This window comes from Pantherophis guttatus, chromosome 1 (genome assembly GCF_059756535.1).
Source record: "Pantherophis guttatus breed Tessera chromosome 1, ASM5975653v1, whole genome shotgun sequence".
In the NCBI taxonomy this organism is placed as follows: domain Eukaryota; kingdom Metazoa; phylum Chordata; class Lepidosauria; order Squamata; family Colubridae; genus Pantherophis; species Pantherophis guttatus.
The window spans coordinates 290,506,155-290,524,836 of NC_142063.1; the positions used below are offsets into that span (position 1 = coordinate 290,506,155).

At 37.0% G+C, this 18,682-nt stretch overlaps 2 protein-coding genes across 4 annotated transcripts in view; one reads left to right on the forward strand and one right to left on the reverse strand.

Annotated features, from left to right (window-relative positions):
- Positions 1–14,829, reverse strand: SUPT7L (SPT7 like, STAGA complex subunit gamma). 3 transcript variants are annotated; one of them, XM_087883106.1, is made up of 5 exons: positions 14,733–14,829; positions 9,593–10,259; positions 6,409–6,733; positions 4,067–4,304; positions 1–1,391 (listed from the first exon to the last, which is right to left on the reverse strand). In XM_087883106.1, the coding sequence occupies exons 2-5, from the start codon at positions 10,003–10,005 to the stop codon at positions 1,126–1,128; spliced, it is 1,242 nt and encodes a 413-aa protein (XP_087739232.1). In that variant the 5' UTR covers positions 10,006–10,259; positions 14,733–14,829; the 3' UTR covers positions 1–1,125. The 3 variants fall into 3 exon arrangements, with proteins under 3 accessions (XP_087739232.1, XP_034283896.1, XP_034283897.1); XM_034428005.3 differs by having other exon boundaries at positions 14,540–14,816; XM_034428006.3 differs by lacking the exon at positions 14,733–14,829 and adding an exon at positions 14,326–14,566.
- SLC4A1AP (solute carrier family 4 member 1 adaptor protein) overlaps positions 14,776–18,682 on the forward strand; it is a 24,738-nt gene continuing 20,831 nt past the window's right edge. Inside the window, exons 1-2 of the mRNA XM_034428004.2 lie at positions 14,776–15,418; positions 16,835–17,021. Of these exons, the coding sequence (XP_034283895.2) occupies positions 14,858–15,418; positions 16,835–17,021 (748 nt within the window). The 5' untranslated portion in view covers positions 14,776–14,857. The remainder of the gene's footprint in view (positions 15,419–16,834; positions 17,022–18,682) is intronic.

Consider the following 18,682-nt stretch of genomic DNA (forward strand, 5'->3'; position numbering starts at 1 on the left):
TGATCAAAAAAGGGAAAATTTATTTTAAAAAACTATGTTCAAGAGTAGGTTAAAAAAATCAACAAGCATGTATCATACAAACCCTCCATAGATCAATAAAGTGTCCATCTATATTTAGCATTGCGCATCAACAGTACAAACAAAAACGTCTAAAGGAATAGTACATTATGATATAATAACTTAACTAAAAACACAGTTTTGAAAATGTCATGACTTTCAAAATTTACTCTCTACTTAGGTTCAATTCAGAGTGCAAGTACAAAAAAATTAAGAAATCAGTCATAGGAGATTTATACGCAGAGCTGGATGAATGTTCTGAGTAAATTGGCCTTCTAGACTAGCATACAGAAAATAAAATTATGCACATTTTTTTTAAAAAAGCGCTTCATATAGTTCATAAAGTTTGTTTACTACACCAATCATAGACCAAAGCAATCTGTATACTATACAACAAAATATAAAAATATTAAAAACATAAAACAACATAAAAACCATAAATACATAAAATTCACCAGTTTCTATTAGCTTTAAATATGGCGAATTGGTTCATTAAAAGGAAAAGCAGGTATCAGCCATGAATTTGAGCAAAAACCAACGGTAATAGTAATTATATTGGAACAAAAATTCTGTATTAAAAACCTGTTCTTCAAAATATAAATTCATAGTCAAAAATGAAAAGTATAATATGTAACAAAAGTGAAATGGAATTTATGGATTTCCATTGCAACGTCATACAGTTCTCGTGCCTCCTCCATAGTTTCCACTCTTCAAGTTAAAGATACTGTCAACATTTATTAAATTATTATCAGTAATTCAATTTGCACCATTGCTTAAGCTACTTAAAATCCAACTAACCAGAAACTACACTGGTTTACAAGATTCCATGGGTAATTAGAGTCAATCTTTTTTCACCAAAAGTCACTTACACCTCTCTCTTTTGGCCAAACCAATGTTACTGTATGGTGTTTGCTCCACTGAAAGCCATCTAGACCTTCAGCTGGTGGAAAGTCTCTCAGGTAGAACAGTAATCACAACATGCAAAATCCATCAACTCAAAACATTTTCTTGATAACAGTCTTAAATTTTCTGAATTAGTTCACATTCTCAGAACTTCCCAGCTATAATTCACATCTTCTTCATCTTCTTTTTGCTGCGTTGGTTGAAAACTGGTGAAGAGCCCATCAAACTATCAGGGGAATGAGAACCGTAACTGCTTTCAGAACCATTTGGGCTCTGTGGCATCCCAGCTTCACTCATGCCTGACATTGGCTCCTCAAATACATCACCACCTAGGACTCCGTGGTGCCCATGAACATTGCCTTCTTCATTCTCTTGTGGTTCCATTTTTACTGGGGCCAAGTTCCAAAGGGGAGAAGTGTTCACCTCACCACCTGGCAGAGGGAGGGAGGGAGAGGGAGGGGGAGAGGGAGAGAGAGAGAGACCGATGGAGGGAAGGAGGAAGGAAAGGCTTTCTCATCAATCAGTAAAAGATGCCAAACTGAAAATCTTCAGAACCCACTTAATGGTCCTAAAACACATGCATATGTTGTGTCACTTTAATATACTAAATAAATGTATCCAAATAGTAGAATGCAGAGGATTACTTGCAACCATAACAAGGGCCATCTAATGAAAACAAGGATCAAGAAAAAAAGAATTCCTACCCGTTTAATAATCATTAATCTACTACTGGATAATGATATTTAATTATCATATTCATATTAACATCAAACACTCGCATCAAGCAATGAGTGATTTGCTCCCAAATGATCTAGGAATACTTGGCTGCACCATTTCCTCAGAGTAAATTAGAAAACTCAGTGTCAACTTTAGCAACCATACAGCTGGATTCTCTCCAAGAAAATCTGTTCCTAATCTATTCAAACTCAGACATTTACAGCTGTAAAGATTTAGACCAGCAGTCCCCAACCTTTCCACCTTGGCAGCCCAGCCCAGTGTGGTGGGACGGGTGAGTGGCAGGTGCAGGCACAGGCAGCTCCATTTGTGAGAGCATCTCACACAAATGGAGCTTTGCACGCAAGCAGAGGGAGGTTGCACTCGCACACAAAGTGGAGGGCACTCACACACCATGCTCTATTCATGCAATTGGAGCTTCACACACGAGTGCAAGCACCCTTCGCTTGCACAAGTGGAGCTTCACATGCATGTGCTTGCCCATTTTTCCCATGGCCTGGTTTGGAACAGGGGTTGGGGACCTCTGGTTTAGACATCCCGAGTTAAATTAAAACTTTCAATGCATTTCTAAGGAAACAGAAGATGACATCACTTCTGCATCATACAGTATAGAACGTAACATCTTTCCGCATATTTGCATGCATGCTTAAATGTATATTTGAACGCTTAGGCTGAAAGTACAAATACCTATGATCATTTTTCACACTTACAACCATTGCAGCATCCCCATGGTCACATGATCAAAATTTGGGCACTTGGTAACTGGCATGTATTTATGAGTTGAGTGACCTGGAATCACCTTTTGTAACCTTCTAATAAGCAGGTCAGTTGGAAAGCCAGATTCACTTAACAACTGTGTTACTAACTTAACAACTGCAGTGATTTCCTTAATGGTTAAGGCAAGAAAGGTCTTAAAATAGGGTGAAACTAATTTAACAACTGTCTTCTTAGGAACAGAGATTTTGGGCTCAATTGTGATTTTAAGTCGAGGACTGTCTGTAAATCATATTACAGCTTATTTTCTGTGTTAATGCAGCCTAAGTAGTTATTTTAAAGTGTGTTGTTTATAAGTACAAGAAATGGACAGATGGCAAGTATTCTGAGCCAGCAAGCATTAAAAACCAAATCACAACTCCTTAGGGCTTAAAAAAATTATAAAGACATAGCATTTGTTAACATCCAATTTCCAAGCTAACTTTATCTAACACTAGAAATTTAATTCAGCTAGAAGCGAATTTAACATTTTAAGGGCCAGTTCACAAAAGATATCATTAGCAATTTCCTTCAGTCGAGCTGTAGGGTTGTTTTTCCTAGCTGTTTTAATTAGAAAAGTGATTATTGACTTTGTCCTCTAACCTTGCCTTTACCTTCCAAAAATAAATAACATTTCAAGGCTTAATAGACAAGCTAGTGTGACAAATGATAAAACTGCTAAATTGATATCCCAGTATCTCCTTTCTACCAGCACCACAATATAGTCACAACCTTCAGCTAGAACAGGGGAACCCAGAGTTATCAAAGTCCCAAACACCTCATTTTGGACACCTCATTTTTTAATATAATACAAAAGTATTTCAATTTCAGTTTTACTCAAAAAATTAAAAGCTGAAATGCCAGAGAGCAAAGCACCAGCTTCTATTATACATATTTTTCAAGAGGCATCTAGGCTGCATATTGGACCCATGAACTTTCTTAAAAGATACAATTAAGGAGTGCCTGCAGCCTAGACCTTTGAAGACTTGCCATTTGTTCATGCAAAGTACAAAAATAAGCAGGAATATGACAATCTGGCTAGATGGCCAAGTAGAGATGGCAATAGCAAGCACAAGACAACTGATACTTTATAACTAGTGGTGTTACTATAGCAGCCATTTTGTGAAAGTACCCCAAAAACTTCAGGTTTTGAATTTGGATATCATTCTGATAGATGACCCCAACTTAAACAAATAAAGTATATTTTCGTGATAAAATTCAACCCTATTTCCATACACTGGAAATACTTATCTGTAAAAAACAGAGTTGTCAGGCCTTCACCACCGTAGCCCACCCCTTCCTCTAGAATAGCATCTTCTTTGATATTAAACTGGCACAATCCTGTTGTAGTTTAACAAACCTACTAAGATGTGGCTGTTTCATAAGGCCTTTGAGAATGATGACTGAGCCCATCCTATGGTAAAAAGTTATTCAGTTTTGTATAGAATTGTAGATTTTTGTTCCTTGATATGGTATGATAGGTGAGGAATTTTTCCCATTGTGTTTATTGTTTTCCTCTTTTTACTATAAATTACGAGCATCGAGTACGTAGAATTAGTTGCGATTAATGCAAGTTATAAGTCTTGAGAAAAATAAATAAAAATAAAATAATATGTACCAGAAGTTTGCGGAGAGGCCTCAGTTTCCATGTTGGATGAAAACCGTTCACTCTGTGCTCCAAGGACTCCAACAGGCAAGGACTGGTCTCCAGATGCAAGATCCCCCTCCAGCTCCTCACTCATAGGAAATGTGATGTCACTAACAGGTTCTTCCTTGATTTTCAAAGGTTTCAAATCTTCTGTTGCCTTCTCAGGGTTTACAAGCTTTTCATACTCCTCAGAGAGTTGCTTGCTAACCTGTTGATAAGTCATGGAAAAAGAAAGAACAGCCTGATTGTAATCAATTGTTAGCTGCATGAAGGTACAATACAGCTACTGCCTGTGACAAATTAACCCTCATGAAGATTTCGTTTTCATGATCAAGCCTCCAACTCTTTTTGTGTCTGACTTGCTTGGATCTTATAAACTAGAGAAGCAGAGGCTTTTGTTCACCCAGCACACTAAGCCATAACGTTGCTCGTTTCTCTGGGGTTATATGTATTCATGGGAACTTGGCCCTTGTGATTTATATACCATGGTTCATGACTAGCCAATTCGAGTTTATCAATTCTTGATTAAGGAAACCAGGTTTAGCAGAGCATACAAACCACATCATTTGTATCTTGATGCAATTAATCCCTGGCTCCTTGATTGCACAAATGCAGTTCTGACAGGCGTGATACATACCTTTTCACTGAATTCACTGTCAGAAAAAACTACATAAGATAGTTATTTTTCAAATGTATTTTTTTTCCAAAAACTGAACACAGTCCAATAGCTAACCTCACAAAAAATATTTTTATTCTACTGAATTATGCATGTATAATTTACTTTTTAAAAGCCTTCCGATTCCAAAGACAATAAAAGTCCCGAAAATTCAGCCTTGCTTTTCCATTGATGTCACAATGCCATTGCCATACAATCGCCAGCCTTTAAAGGCCAAACAATTCATTTTTAAAAGTGCACGTCCTGGCTTTGAAAAGGTTGCCTAACTTGGCTGATGATTTTGTTTCTTTTGTAACATTCAGACAGTATGTGACAATTCCATTATTGGAATCATATTTGAGAGTCAAGTCAAATGTTTTTGATTTGATCTGATGTTACCTAAGCAGCATTGGGGTGGGCGTGGGGGGTGGGGGGGTCTTCAAAATGGTTCTTTTTTTCTTCTCAACTCCAAACACGTGTAAATATGCTAAGATCCCAAAACAGAAATCACAAGTCTTGGGGTGGTAAGTCACCAGGCATCTAAATTTTACCTGTATAATGGAGATTCTTGCAGAGAGGGGCAAATAATTCAGGAAAGAACAAAGATGCAGTAGTTCACAGTCCTTGGGTTATAAACTGCTTATAAGGTGCAGACTGAACTTATACATTAAAACATTTATATAGACTCCCATCTTATACCAAACTCTAGCCAACTCACTGCTTTCATCTATTGACTTGATTTAGCGATCTAGAAAATAACTGCTAAATAATAGGAAATTCTGAAAGCAGAAATTTTACCACTTCTAACAAAATCCCAATTTGAAATGAATAGTGGGGGGAAACCCCATAAATGCACCAAATTCTTATGCTGTCCTGAGAAATGCATCATTTTAAATTTACAATAAATTGTCTTGGATAATATCAAAGGATTTCAATGTCTGTACCAGGGCTGTTTTGGGAGAATCAGTTCTCAACTTCATGCTAGCCCAATATATTTTAGTTAGAAAATATGGGGTTCTCCAAAATTAACAGATCCTGTTTACATTCGCTGTCACTCCCCCCCCCAAGGCCCCAGAATGTCCTTGGGGCAGTCACTCTCTCTGAGTCCTGGGAAGGAGGCCAGGGTAAGCCATTTCTGAAAAATCTTGTCAACAAAACTGTCAAAAACTGACTTGAAGGCACAAAAACAACTATTCTGGAAAGCATTGTTATAGCTGAATCATTCCCTAATCAAGTCAAAATTGAAAGTGCGTAACTTAATCTTCAGGAATAGAAAACTATTAAAGTCTGCTCTGAGAACTGCTGTCAGAAGTGGCACAATGGAGTACATGGTTCTACGCCTTCTTCAAGATTGTTTCCAGACAGTAGCATAGGGATATATGCTTAGCCCCAGAACAACACAGAAATCCATATCTCATGTTTATCAATATCTACATGAAGCCACTTGAGGAAGATGCACTGTGGGAGCAAGGGGACAGTAGTATACAAATTCTCTTTTTCCATTCCATATATAGTGGATTGGACATTTTAGATATCTAAACAGTATGTAGGGGTATACTATAAAAGAACCAAATAAAATTCATGTGAACAAGATGGTGTTATTGCTGGGATATTTAAAGAAGTTTATTCTGATATCAGTTCATTTGTCTTTCCTCACCTGTAGCATATAGCTATGATAGTCTTTAATTCGATGTTGCCAAAACCTCTGCAGAGAGAGCACACTGCCAATGCCCACTTCGTGGAAGACTTGTTCCATAACATCTGGGAAAGGGGTCTGTCCAAGCCGAGCTTCTCTATCCACAGCACAACGCAGCAGTTTGGCGAACTTCAAGCAGTATTCATGAGCGATATCTGTCAGAGTCTCCAGAACACTTTCATGGGCACATTCAAAGCCAGCATGAGCTAAAATGGTAGCTATAGATTGATAAAGAAGCTGGCGGCAAGAGGTCCAACTCAATTCTATTACTGGCTCTCCTTTGCCTCTAAAATGAAATATTTATTTATTTATTGAATTTATATTGCCGCCTATTCGCCCATGGCGACTCAAGGCGGCTTACAGAATATAAAACCACATTTAAAACAATGAAACGAATAAAAAGAATCAAATAAATTAATATAGTATAATATAATAAAATCACCCCCACCATCACCACCCCGCCCCAACGACAGCAGATCACACAAGCCATTTAATGGGCTCCATCCCACTCTGGGTTCCCCAGGCCCGCTGGCAGAACCAGGTTTTCAGCACTTTCCGGAAGAGTATTAGAGTATTAGAGTATTAACATTCTAATCTCTGGAGGAATGATGTTCCAGAGAGAGGGAGCCACCACGGAGAAGGCCCTTCTGGGTCCCACCAGGTGTATCTCCCTCGGGGATGGATAATGTACAATAACAATGAAAATGAAAGACAGAAGTCATGCTGATGTGTTCAGAACAAATATTTGAAGCATGTATAACATCCTAGTTAATTTGGAATACTTAGCTTTAAACACAAAAAAATATTCCTGATTTCATAATTAATTTTTTTGAAATAAAAATATACAATAAAAACAATACTATTGCAAAAACAAATCAATTAACAGTGTTTACTTTAAAATATCATATGTAACTTTTTAGATTTTAGCTCAAAGCAACATATTCATATTAATTACAAAATATGAATTATCCGTGCTGTAAAAGAGTCAACATGGCTAAAGTTAAATAATGAATATTTGTAGTATTTAATCCAAATTTTTCTACAGCAAATTGATTTTAGAAGTTTAAAATCAAACAGGCTGAACATTTCAACTGTATCCTAAACATTTAGAGATAGCAGCTTTAACATCAGCTTCAAATTAGGCTAAGCCTGGAAGCTGTAATGTATACACCTTAAAAAAAATTCCCTTAAGGATTATTGCCTAAAATCACTGTTTCATACAATAATCCTTATAAATGAACAATAACTGTCCTTTTTTATTTTTAAAAACAAATTTACTTCAGTATGTCAAAACTATTAGATTAAGATTCCCTAAAACGGACATTCATGAAAATAACTTCAGAACCTTATAAAGAATCTCCATTCTACTAAAGACTAAGATCTTGTAGTTTTTACAAATCATATTCTGGAAATCAGCTTCTATTTAACCTTAACTATAGTAAGGAAAAATTTCAGTTCTGTGAAGTACATTTTATATTTTTAAAATTTTTGACAATCTAATAACATACAGAGAACTGACAAATCTAATTTCCCTATTCAGATCCCCAAAACCTGGTTAACAAAACTACCATATGGAATTATAATAGTAAAATATAAAGTTGCAACATAAATCCATCAAGCTCAATATAGCATAAATCTGCCTTGCCTAACTTAGTGCCTCCCATAGGTATTGGATACAGCGTCCTTCACCCTTGGTTAGTATCCTCCAACACATCTGGAAGGCATCAGACTCAAGCAAATTGAGGAATATCTCTTGAGATTTAAATGGGATATTTTTGCAATCATACCAGAACTGCACTTGATGCCTTTTCTGTGCAACTCATGTTCTATCAAGTTGGTATTCATCATGCTGCAGACAGCTCTGAATAGTAGGATATTAGCATCCCCCTATTCTTTTCTGGCTGAGAGAGAGCTTATATATTTCCAAAACAACCACACATCTGATAAGCTAAATAAACCAAACATGGCTTAGCATTAGTGACATTTCAGACATTACAAAATGGATCATTTTTTTTCCCATCACTATCCATTAAACATTCTCAGAGGAAGTGATATGAAACTCTATCACAAAGCAACTTTAAGTAGCTGATTCCAATGGTCTATTCCCCATTTAATAAGCGCATGATGATGAAGGAATGATGGGCTGATTTGACAGGTGCAGAAAAAGCTGAGGTCCACTCAAATAAAATCATAGACTGAACCTATTGGCCTCTTCAAAGATAAATGATAGTTTGAAAACAGGTCCAGGAAAACAAAGATGGCTTTCTTACAATTGCTTCTATTTTATAAAACGTTACATCTGCTGGGTTGTATTTTTGAGTCACTGAAGTGTAACAAAAATCCATTTCCTGATACAAAATCCCTTCCAGATAAAACAAAGAATGATGCTAGTAAATTATAAACAAGATTGCCTAGCATCCAGTATTCAAAAATAGAAAAGCTTGTTCTCTACCTTTTCTGATTTTGATCTAGCAGTACCAATTCCTTTCCTAATTACCTTTTCCTTTTTCTTTGAAACAGAAATTTGCAGCAGGTGCCACCCTTAAATATTGCCATCAGTGACAGCCAGGCATTTTTCACTAGTTCCAATACTGTATTCTGAGACTCCAGCAGTCTCAGAATACATATACAATTTGCTGTGCTGGTTCAAAAAAAATATGAGGTAGCAGTTCATTGGCAGATTGCTACTGAATATGGGACAGAACACAACACAAGATGTGATTAATCCATTACAACCTAAGACCCCAGGACATTAAACAGAAATGGGATTCTGGGCAGGGATTTAAAACAGTGGTGTCCCAAACCTGCCATGCTTAGTTCTTGATATTCCATTTTATAAAGGCTAGTTATTTCTGAATGACTACCAAAGATTACAATTAAACATATAAAAGTGATTACAAAAATGGACTATATCCTTACAGCAAAAGCCCCCGCACCTATAACGAACAAATAGGTCAATTCTGAATTTTTGCAGATTTACTTAATGGACCAGAATCCAGCAGGGGATCATTTCACAAGAAAAGACTTGTTTAAAATTAAGATAATGGAAATGGAAGAGGAAATGATATAGAGCACAGTGGAATGTAAACTTCAATTTAGTACAGCCTAATCCAATGGTCACTATACCAAAGATCTCACAACATACCTGTAAAAGTCACTTTCTGGATCACTGTGCCTCAACTGGAATGGCATCTTGGGTGTTTTACTATCCAAAGTAAGCAAGTCATCAGGGAGAGGTGGGGACCCAGGGCAAGTTGGCAAAGGCTCATTTCCTTCCATTTTGATACCCTCCAGTTGCTGTTGGTTCTGAGACTGAGCCGTGGCAATGAGACTACGCAACCTCCTGTTATGTTGGATTAGCTGGACTGTATGAATGGTGAGGCTACAGGGCTCTGAAGGACTATCAAGCGTGGTTGTGGGCTTAGACTTGTTAGCTGAAGGCTGATGCAATGGAGGATCCTGGACCTCTACAGTACGGAACTCCCGCTGAAGCAAGTCAAAAGAACTGCGGTTGGTCTGACTGGAGGAAACAGGGATCTCACCCCAGTAGCGGAGCATCTTTTCCACTGGTGGACCAAATAGAATATATTCAGGTAATATTTCAGATAACAAAGTAATTGTCCTATGACGAAGATTGACTCTGTGGTATCCTTGTGAAAAGTTAATTTTTTTGATTTGGCAAATTGTGGGTAGCAGGGAATCTAAAAATGTACTATTGAGTTCCCATTGCAGCTGAAGGGTTCATTGAGTAATACAGTCAATTTAAATTAACTTAGCAACATCTTCTTTAAGAAGTAACTTTCTTAGTATCCCTAGAGGGGAAGAAAAAAAAAAGAAATTGGCAAAAAGGGTTATGGTTTCTGTCTCACAAAAGATCCATGAGTTTATATCAAACCTAAAGACAAAACAAAGTAATTGTTGCCTTTTATATTTTTGAAGGAACTATAGCCGTAGGGGTTTTTATCTGAGTCTTTGGTGCAAAAGATAAAGAAACATCTCACTACTATATTTAGTGAGGGGGGAGGGAAATTTTGTTGTTAATGTTGTTGTTGAAGATTTCAAGATGATCCAATTCTAATACAAAAGAGGTGATAAAAATATAAACACAGAAAAAAAGTTATATGTCATAACACATTTGTCCACCTTGTCAATCCTAAAATTGTCACACCAACTAAAACTAATCCTGGAGATTGCTCCATATGTCCATCCTACAAATGCAGATATGTAGCACATGTGCATGTACATATATTCATGTCTGTATGTATATTTGTAAGAAGCCATGCCTCAAAATTATACAATGTAATTGATTATATGAATTATATTAACTGCTGATTAAAATTAGGTATCTTCTTTATAAAATTAATTCATCCAGCATTGGATATTCCAACTACTTTTTCTCACATAGAAAATCCACTTTTGTGCAAACCCACATGCAGGTAGCACACACACAGAGAAACACAATCTCCTTCCTTCCAGCAAAAACAGCAACGAAGAAGAAAAGAAACAGATGGAGATTGGGCAAAGTTAAAGGGCAACTGTATTGCAAGGAGAAAAACTAATTTACCGGAAAAGTAAAGAGAGAGAAGTTTTATTCAGATATTACAAAAGAGTAACATTCACTAGGCAAAAAACGACTTCCAAGCAACTAATATTCAAAGTTACCACACTTTTTAACAAACATTCCAACAGAAATTTGTCCCTTTGGCATTCATAAAATATCTTCTATTCTTAGAAAATGGAAAAAGAGACTCCAAGATTGCATAATGTACCCATAAACATAACAGCAGGGGGTGGAAAGTTCAGAAGAAAAGGCATTGTGAAATCTTAAATGGGATGAAGAAGATGCTATGAGGAATAATTACCACATTTAGATGATAAGAAAATGATTTTCCCCATGTCATTACTTTGAAGGAGGTGGGTATCTTTTTACCTTCTCTAAGAAAATTAACAAAATTAAATATAAAGTTGTTTTTAATCTTCCTAGTGCTCACTGGAAGTTAAAGCTGAAATATTTTGCATACATATTATGAAGGCAAAAATCAATGGTGAAAACCCTGATGGTTGGAAAAATCAAATGTAGCCTAAAAGAGATTGACAGAAAACCAGGTAGCTATATATACTATGACTAATTATAAAAGTAAGAGCTTATGTAAGAATGTAAAGAAGGAGCTACCAATAGACAATCTAAGCAAACTGATGTCTTAATCCCAAAGATTCACAAGTAAACTACTGAACAACGTTACTATGTTAGACATAAGACATGTTATGTATTCATCATTTCATAACATTGTTAATGTTTAATTTTAAATGTGCTTTATTACTTTTATTATGCTAATCTTTATATCACCTTTATGAATTAGACTGCATTTTCCCCAATTAGTAGCCTTAAGTCTAAAATTGTACATCTTGTTTTAAAAGCATGAAATCTGACACAAATATAGTGACGTCTGCCCTTCTGGAAGCAAAACAACCACCTTATTATGAATTTTAACTATTGTTAAATACAAAATATTCTATGAACACAGGAAAGCGCATTCCCAAACAGCATACTTTGCATGTTCTTTATTAGCAAGACATGGACAGAAAATAATCTAAGTCCTGTAATTTAGATTTGAGAAGAAAGTTAGATCTCAACAGCAACCAAAGCAAATAAGCTCAAAAAATAGCATCTATCAGATGTTTAAAGAGCACATGAATCAGTCCATTTTCTCCATAATTATGTAACTACCAATAGCTTGTAGTCTCTATTCAAGGAGCTTCTTGCTGCAGAATTATCTCCAACTTTTGTAGGATGAATAACAGTGAAAGAAAGTGAATCTTGTATAGCAAGCCTTCCTTTTCCTCTTTTTATGCAAATCATTTATTTTTAATTTATTTGTATCCTCTCTTTATTATTTTTACAAATAAGGTGGCGAACATATCCAACACACCTTCCATCTCCTATTTTCCCCACAATAACAACCCTATGAGGTGGGTTGGGTTGAGAGTGAATGATTGGCCCAATGTCAGCCAGCTAGCTTTCATACCAAAGGCAGGACTGGAACTTATGATCTTCTGATTTCAGACTGGTGCCTTAACTAGTAGTTCAACTTTAGGATTTATAATTTATAATCCTAAAGAAGCTAGAGGAATTTCAAAAAGCCAAGCAGAAGCCTTGGTTTGTCCTGAAGTGCTATTCATAATTACACCGAATAGGAATTCTGAGGAATGAATTATAAACTTCAGAATGAAGAAAACAGAACATCTCTAGCTTTCTATCTTAGATTTATTCATGAAGTAAATACATTTTTAAAGTTCTGTATAGGGATAGGACTTTGGTTGGTGCCAACCAAGGAAATGTTGCTATATAACGAATATCCATTGCTCAGGTAGTAGTAGAAGATACTGTTATAACATACTATTTTTGTACTACTGCCAAGAAAATTGCATGGATATCTCCATGAAGCCACCAGCTAAATTGGAAATAGATTTGACCTTTTAATACCGACCTACACAAAAAGCTTTCAAGTTTATTTTGAACTTATTCACATTGTCATTTATATTAGATCAGCAAGAACAGGTAGTCCTCGACTTACAACCACAATTGGGACCAGTCTTTCTGTTGCTAAACATTGAGGTTAATAAAGTAAGTTGTGCCCAATTTTATAATCTTTTTTGTCATGGTTGTTAAACAAATCACTGCAGTTATTAAGTGGTGGCTGGGAAGATCACATGACTCCAGGATGCTGCAATCATCATAAATACATGCCAATTGCCAAGCGCCCAAATATTAATCACATGATCCAAAGGATGATATAAAGACATACATGTGAAGCTTGGTAAATTGGGTTTTTTCAGTGTCATTGTAACGTTGAACAATTGCTAAATGAATGGTTGTAAGTCGAGGACTATCTGTAAGATAAATCTATTTCTAGCAAGTAAAGTATTGGTGCTTATGATATATAGTCAAATAGTTATTCTGCTTATTTTTATTACATGAGATCTATGCTCATTAAACGTTTTTATATTTCATGTTTTTATCCTTTTAACTATACACCAGCCAGAGTCACTCTGAAAGTGAGATCGGCAGTATCATATAAGTTCCATGTCCTGTAAATAGACAAAACAATTTATCAACAGTGGAAATATTTTGTTCTTGTTGTTCACATTTATGACTGGGTTCTAAGCATATGATTGTTTTTAGCCTTGATTAACTCTCCACATATTGTAGATTCAAGCATTTCTATCCCAGACACCTCTATCTCTTAAAGTTGCCTAAGATCCATTACCAAAGCAATGAGAAGAAAAACACTGTATAAGCCCAAACAATGAAGGAGGAATGCAGAAATAACTCAGACACCTTCTTAATTGGCATAATCTAAAAGAGAAAGGTGGTAAAACAAAAGCAAAAACACAAGTTTCTGTTACTATAGCCAAACTTAATAGACGTAGTTGTAGACTCAATATGAATTCTTGGTCTGATCTTAGATGAAGATCATCTAGTTCAGTGTCTCTTAACCTTCCTGATGCTGTGACCCCTTAATACAGTTCCTCATGTTGTGGTGACCCCCAACAATAAAATTATTCCTAAAACCATTGAAAATATGTGTTTTCCGATGGTCTTAGGCGACCCCTGTGAAAGGGTCATTCGACCCCCAAAGGGGTCCCAACCCACAGGTTGAGAACCACTGATCTAGTTGATCTTGGGCTGATTTTAGGGCTGACATGCTTGACTAAAATGCTATCCACACTCCTCTGGAGGTAAAGGCCACTGAACACCATTGGACTGAATACGTATGGTCAAATTTATAGTGCAGAACTAGTTTTGCCTACAAACGTTCTTCAACCTGCGGCCCTCTAGCAGCCAGGGTTTCTGTAAATGGGAATATCCGCACGTACCCGATGGGCGCATCGGATTGGAGAAAAGTTGGTGCACGGGACTTCATCCCGAAAAAAAAGAAGCTCGCATGGCTGCCTCGCTTCCAAATTCTCCCCGTTTCCTTTGTGAGTAACCGCAGGGAGGGTGGCATCCATTGGATGCGATTGTGTAGGTTTGACATTTCAACGCATCTCAACTTAATCCTAGCAATAATGTCTCTTCGCGCGGCCTTACCGTCCCAAAGACTTTCAGTACCGCAATGCTCGACCAAACCGGATTCAGGAAGTCCCCAGCCACAGGAATCCCCCAAGGCCTAGCTTGGTGATGCTTTTTGGGGGGGGGGGGGGGGGCGGGGGGATGAATACTAAATAGCGCCCAGCGTTTGGCCCTGAAAATCACAGCCGCATCCCTTTTTCTTCCCGCTCACCCGCTTTCCCTCCGCGGCAGCCTGGAAGGCGCCCCACCCCTTCAAGAAGGGCCGCTTCTCCCGGAACCGAAGCACCAGGAAAGCAGTTTCCTGGGGGGACCCGTTAGAGAAACGGACCTGCTAAAATGGCGGCTCCCACAGAAGAGAGAATTGCGGCGGAGGATTTTAAGAAGCCGATTTTGCCCCCGCCGTTGCCTCTTTCTCTCGCGCGAGGTAAGACAGCTGAGGGGGAGGCTCCTAAGCGCCCCCACGGCCCTGAGGTGGGCCCCTGTCCCCCTGTCCTTCCAGAGTATCAGGAGCCGCCGTGGGGAGGTTGCCCCTCCGAAGAGGATTCCTCCGGCTACAGCCTGGAGACGGTAAAAGGCGGCGCGGTGCTTGACCGCGTTAGCCTCGCCGGTCGGAGCCGGCTCCTGGTAGGCCGCGCGCCGGGCTGCGACCTCTCCTTGGCTCATCCGTGCGTGTCGCGGCACCACGCCGTGATTCAGTGCCGGCCGCCACGGGGTTCCGCGGAAGGGGAAGAGCCCCTGGCGTCGGAGAGCCCCGAACCCGGCCTGTATGTCTACGACCTGGACAGCGCCCACGGCACCTTCCTCAACAAAGCGAGGGTCCCTCCCCGCACCTACTGTCGCGTCCGAGTGGGTCACGTCTTGCGTTTTGGGGGCAGCAGCCGCCTTTTCATCTTGCAGGTGAGTGAAGGAGTCCGTATGCAGGTGACTCAAATATTGCTCCTTATTAAAAGGGGGGGAGAGATGTTATCCCGTGGAAATGTTGCCCAGGATTTGATAGCTGTCTCTAAGTTTATCCCTTTAAACTACTCTTTTTAATTCTAGAGGCAGTTCAGAGGCAGATTTCCACGTGTTATGTTGTACATTATTTTTAAATGTATGCCATTTTTTGTTTATATCAGCTACGTTTTTTCTTCCACGTTTATTTTGGCTTTACTATGTGTGGCTTCCAAAGGTAATAAGGTATCTGGCACTTGATTCTATCCATGCCCGATACTGGGATGTAATATAGATGTTTTTTGCTTTGGGGAGGAGGGGTTAGTTTTTGCTTTTGTTTTGTTTTGGTGCCTTCAAGTCAGTATTGACTCCTGGCAACTCTCTAGACAAGCTCCTACAGTTTTCGTGGCAAAATATTTTGGTTTGCCAATGACTGCTTGCTAGGACTGAGAGAGAATGACTGGTCCACGTCACACAATTGGCTTTGTGCTTAAGGCAGGACAAGAATTCAGAGTCTCTTGCTTTCTAGACTGGTGCCTACCAGACTGACTTTTTATAGTATTTGAGACAATAGGAAAAACGAGCAAAATAAGACATACCAAAGTGCGTGTGTATATTGTCAGCTGTTGTACATACAGTACATATTATACATACATACATATTATATACAATACAGTATGTATATAGTACAGTATGTTCAGTATATTACAGTATATTACAATAGATTTTATATTTTGAAGAGTGCCTGCCTATTTTCCTTGAAGATTTGTATTAAACATGAGAAAGGGCTAGATAGTTTTTTCATTATTGCATATTTTTTTAAAGAAAATAGAAACATGATGGCAGAAAAAGACCTAGTGGTCCATCCAATCTGCCCTTTGAGTTTTTGTTTTCTTTTTAATTTATCAGTTTATTATTTTTAATTATTTTATATTTCACTTATTTTTTATTTTGGGGGAGATCAGAGTCTTACATAAATATACAGTTTAAACAATACAAAATTGTCTCGTGAACAATGTCAAAAAGCAGATAGAAAATATGGAAAGATTACATTTTTAATGTTAGAATAAATATGCTGATTGAATATGCTATTTGCATATTACAAAGCTCTTTTGATAGTTTTTATTTTTATTTTTTCATTATTCTCATTTGCAACTTGCATCAGACTTTTTCCAGTATTGCAACCACATTTGTCTTTACTGCCTTAAGAAAATGTCTGGTAGCTTTAGCATGAATGTGATTAGAATAAGTAAGATGCTGATTTTTCTGGTGTTATCTTGCCCAGATTTTGTATATAATCACTGAAAGGTAAGACACAATTAATTTAATTGGACTTAATTCTTGGCATATAGTTTTTAAGTTCATAACTTTAATCCCCAGGGCCCAGAGGAGGATCAAGAGCCAGAATCGGAACTGACTGTAACACAACTGAAAGAACTGCGTAAGCAGCAACAGGCCAAGTTAGAAAAAACTATGCTGGGTGATGATTCTGATGAGGAACATAAGGAAATTGAAATAAAGAAAAGTGAAAATAGTCGGAGTAATTTCAGCTGTTCCTGGGGAATGGGTAAGATTATAATATTTTGTTGCTAGAATCTTCAATGATATGTTTTTGTGGAACTTGTTTTGCATTGATTTGCTGTGTCGCTTTGCAGATGCAATTTGCTTCTAACTTGAGCCCTATTTACTACTTTCCTCAGCTATATTCTACTTGAAGATTTTTACAAATTATTTGTATGAAATGTTGTGACTGGAATAATCTAATATACCCCGTGTTTGTCAGTAATGTGCTAAGAGAAAATGTCTAGATACATGCATTATATTTAATTCTAGGGAAATGTATCTAGGCATGTATGAGCAAGTGCAAGTGGATTCAGAGAATCCACATTTATATCTGTGGTTTGTTGTCATCTTTATATTTCACAATATTCTAAATCATCCTCTAAAGCAAAAAGTTTTTTAGTTCAAATTAAATCTATTTAACATTAAAAATTATCAAAATCATATCAGATGTAAATTGAGCATAGCCTAGATTATATGCAGTCAAATAAGTAACAAGTTTCTTTATCAAGGCTTATAATGGATTTTATTGGATGGTCTGTAGAAACCATGCTAACAAGAAAATGATCCATTTGAGATAGATAAATTTGCTTAGTTATATATCAGGTTTGATATATATAAGCTAAAATTATATCATCTTATCTCCCAAATATAAATTATTATTGTAACAAAAATCTACTATAAAGAGATGTATTTTCCTAAAATAGATTTACTTTGATAAATTCATTATGTTCAAATATTTATAAATTTATGTGACTGAATTTATTTGAAATGTTTTTCTAAAACTTTACTGTGTCAAATACTTGAGTCATCTGTCCTTCAAGTAAATTCTCTTCTCTAGAGCCCCATGGTGATGGATCATTCAATTTGTAATGACAAAATTTGGGGGAATCTGAATCTGATATTGTAAATTCTCTTCTCTAGAGCCCCATGATGATGGATCATTCAATTTGTAATGGCAAAATTTTGGGGAATCTGAAACTGATATTGTGCCTGTCCATTAAATCCAGTATAAGAGTGAAAAGTGTTTTTTTTTAAACTCATAATAAAAATACTGGTTTTCTATGTTCTTCTGGAGAGGTTTTACAGTATAAAAAGTACTATAGGAGCCCATGTACTCATAAACAAAGTAACCAGTAATGTGCTAAGAGAAAAGGTTCTTTATAAATGCCTCATTAATTAACTAAAGGAAAGAAGAGACTAGGAATAAAAGATGATCTCACTGTGAGGTAATTTCAACAGTGGGATCATTCAAACCCTTGTAATAGAATTAGTACTTTTTAATTATCTAAATGAATTATATTTGAAGTGAGTGATGAAATGCACATATATCAATAAATAATTTAGATGGCTACAACAAGGAGAAGAGAAGGCAATCTCTCCAAATTAAAAGAACTAAAGTTGGGCAATAAAGTGGCAAATAAGGTTCTGTGAATGCAGTTGCTTTCACACATTAAAGCAAAAACTCCTAATATCTGATGACCCATAAGAAAATGTTCTCAGCGTTATGAAAAGCAGCTGGATGATAATATTATTTTTTCCATAGTTGGAAAAAAGAACTGCATAATAAATCAGGTTCTATGTAAGGAATTATTAAGAAAATGAATCTATAACAAAATTGTCAATGTTATAATGCGGTCAGTCTGTGCATAATATTGTGCAAAAATA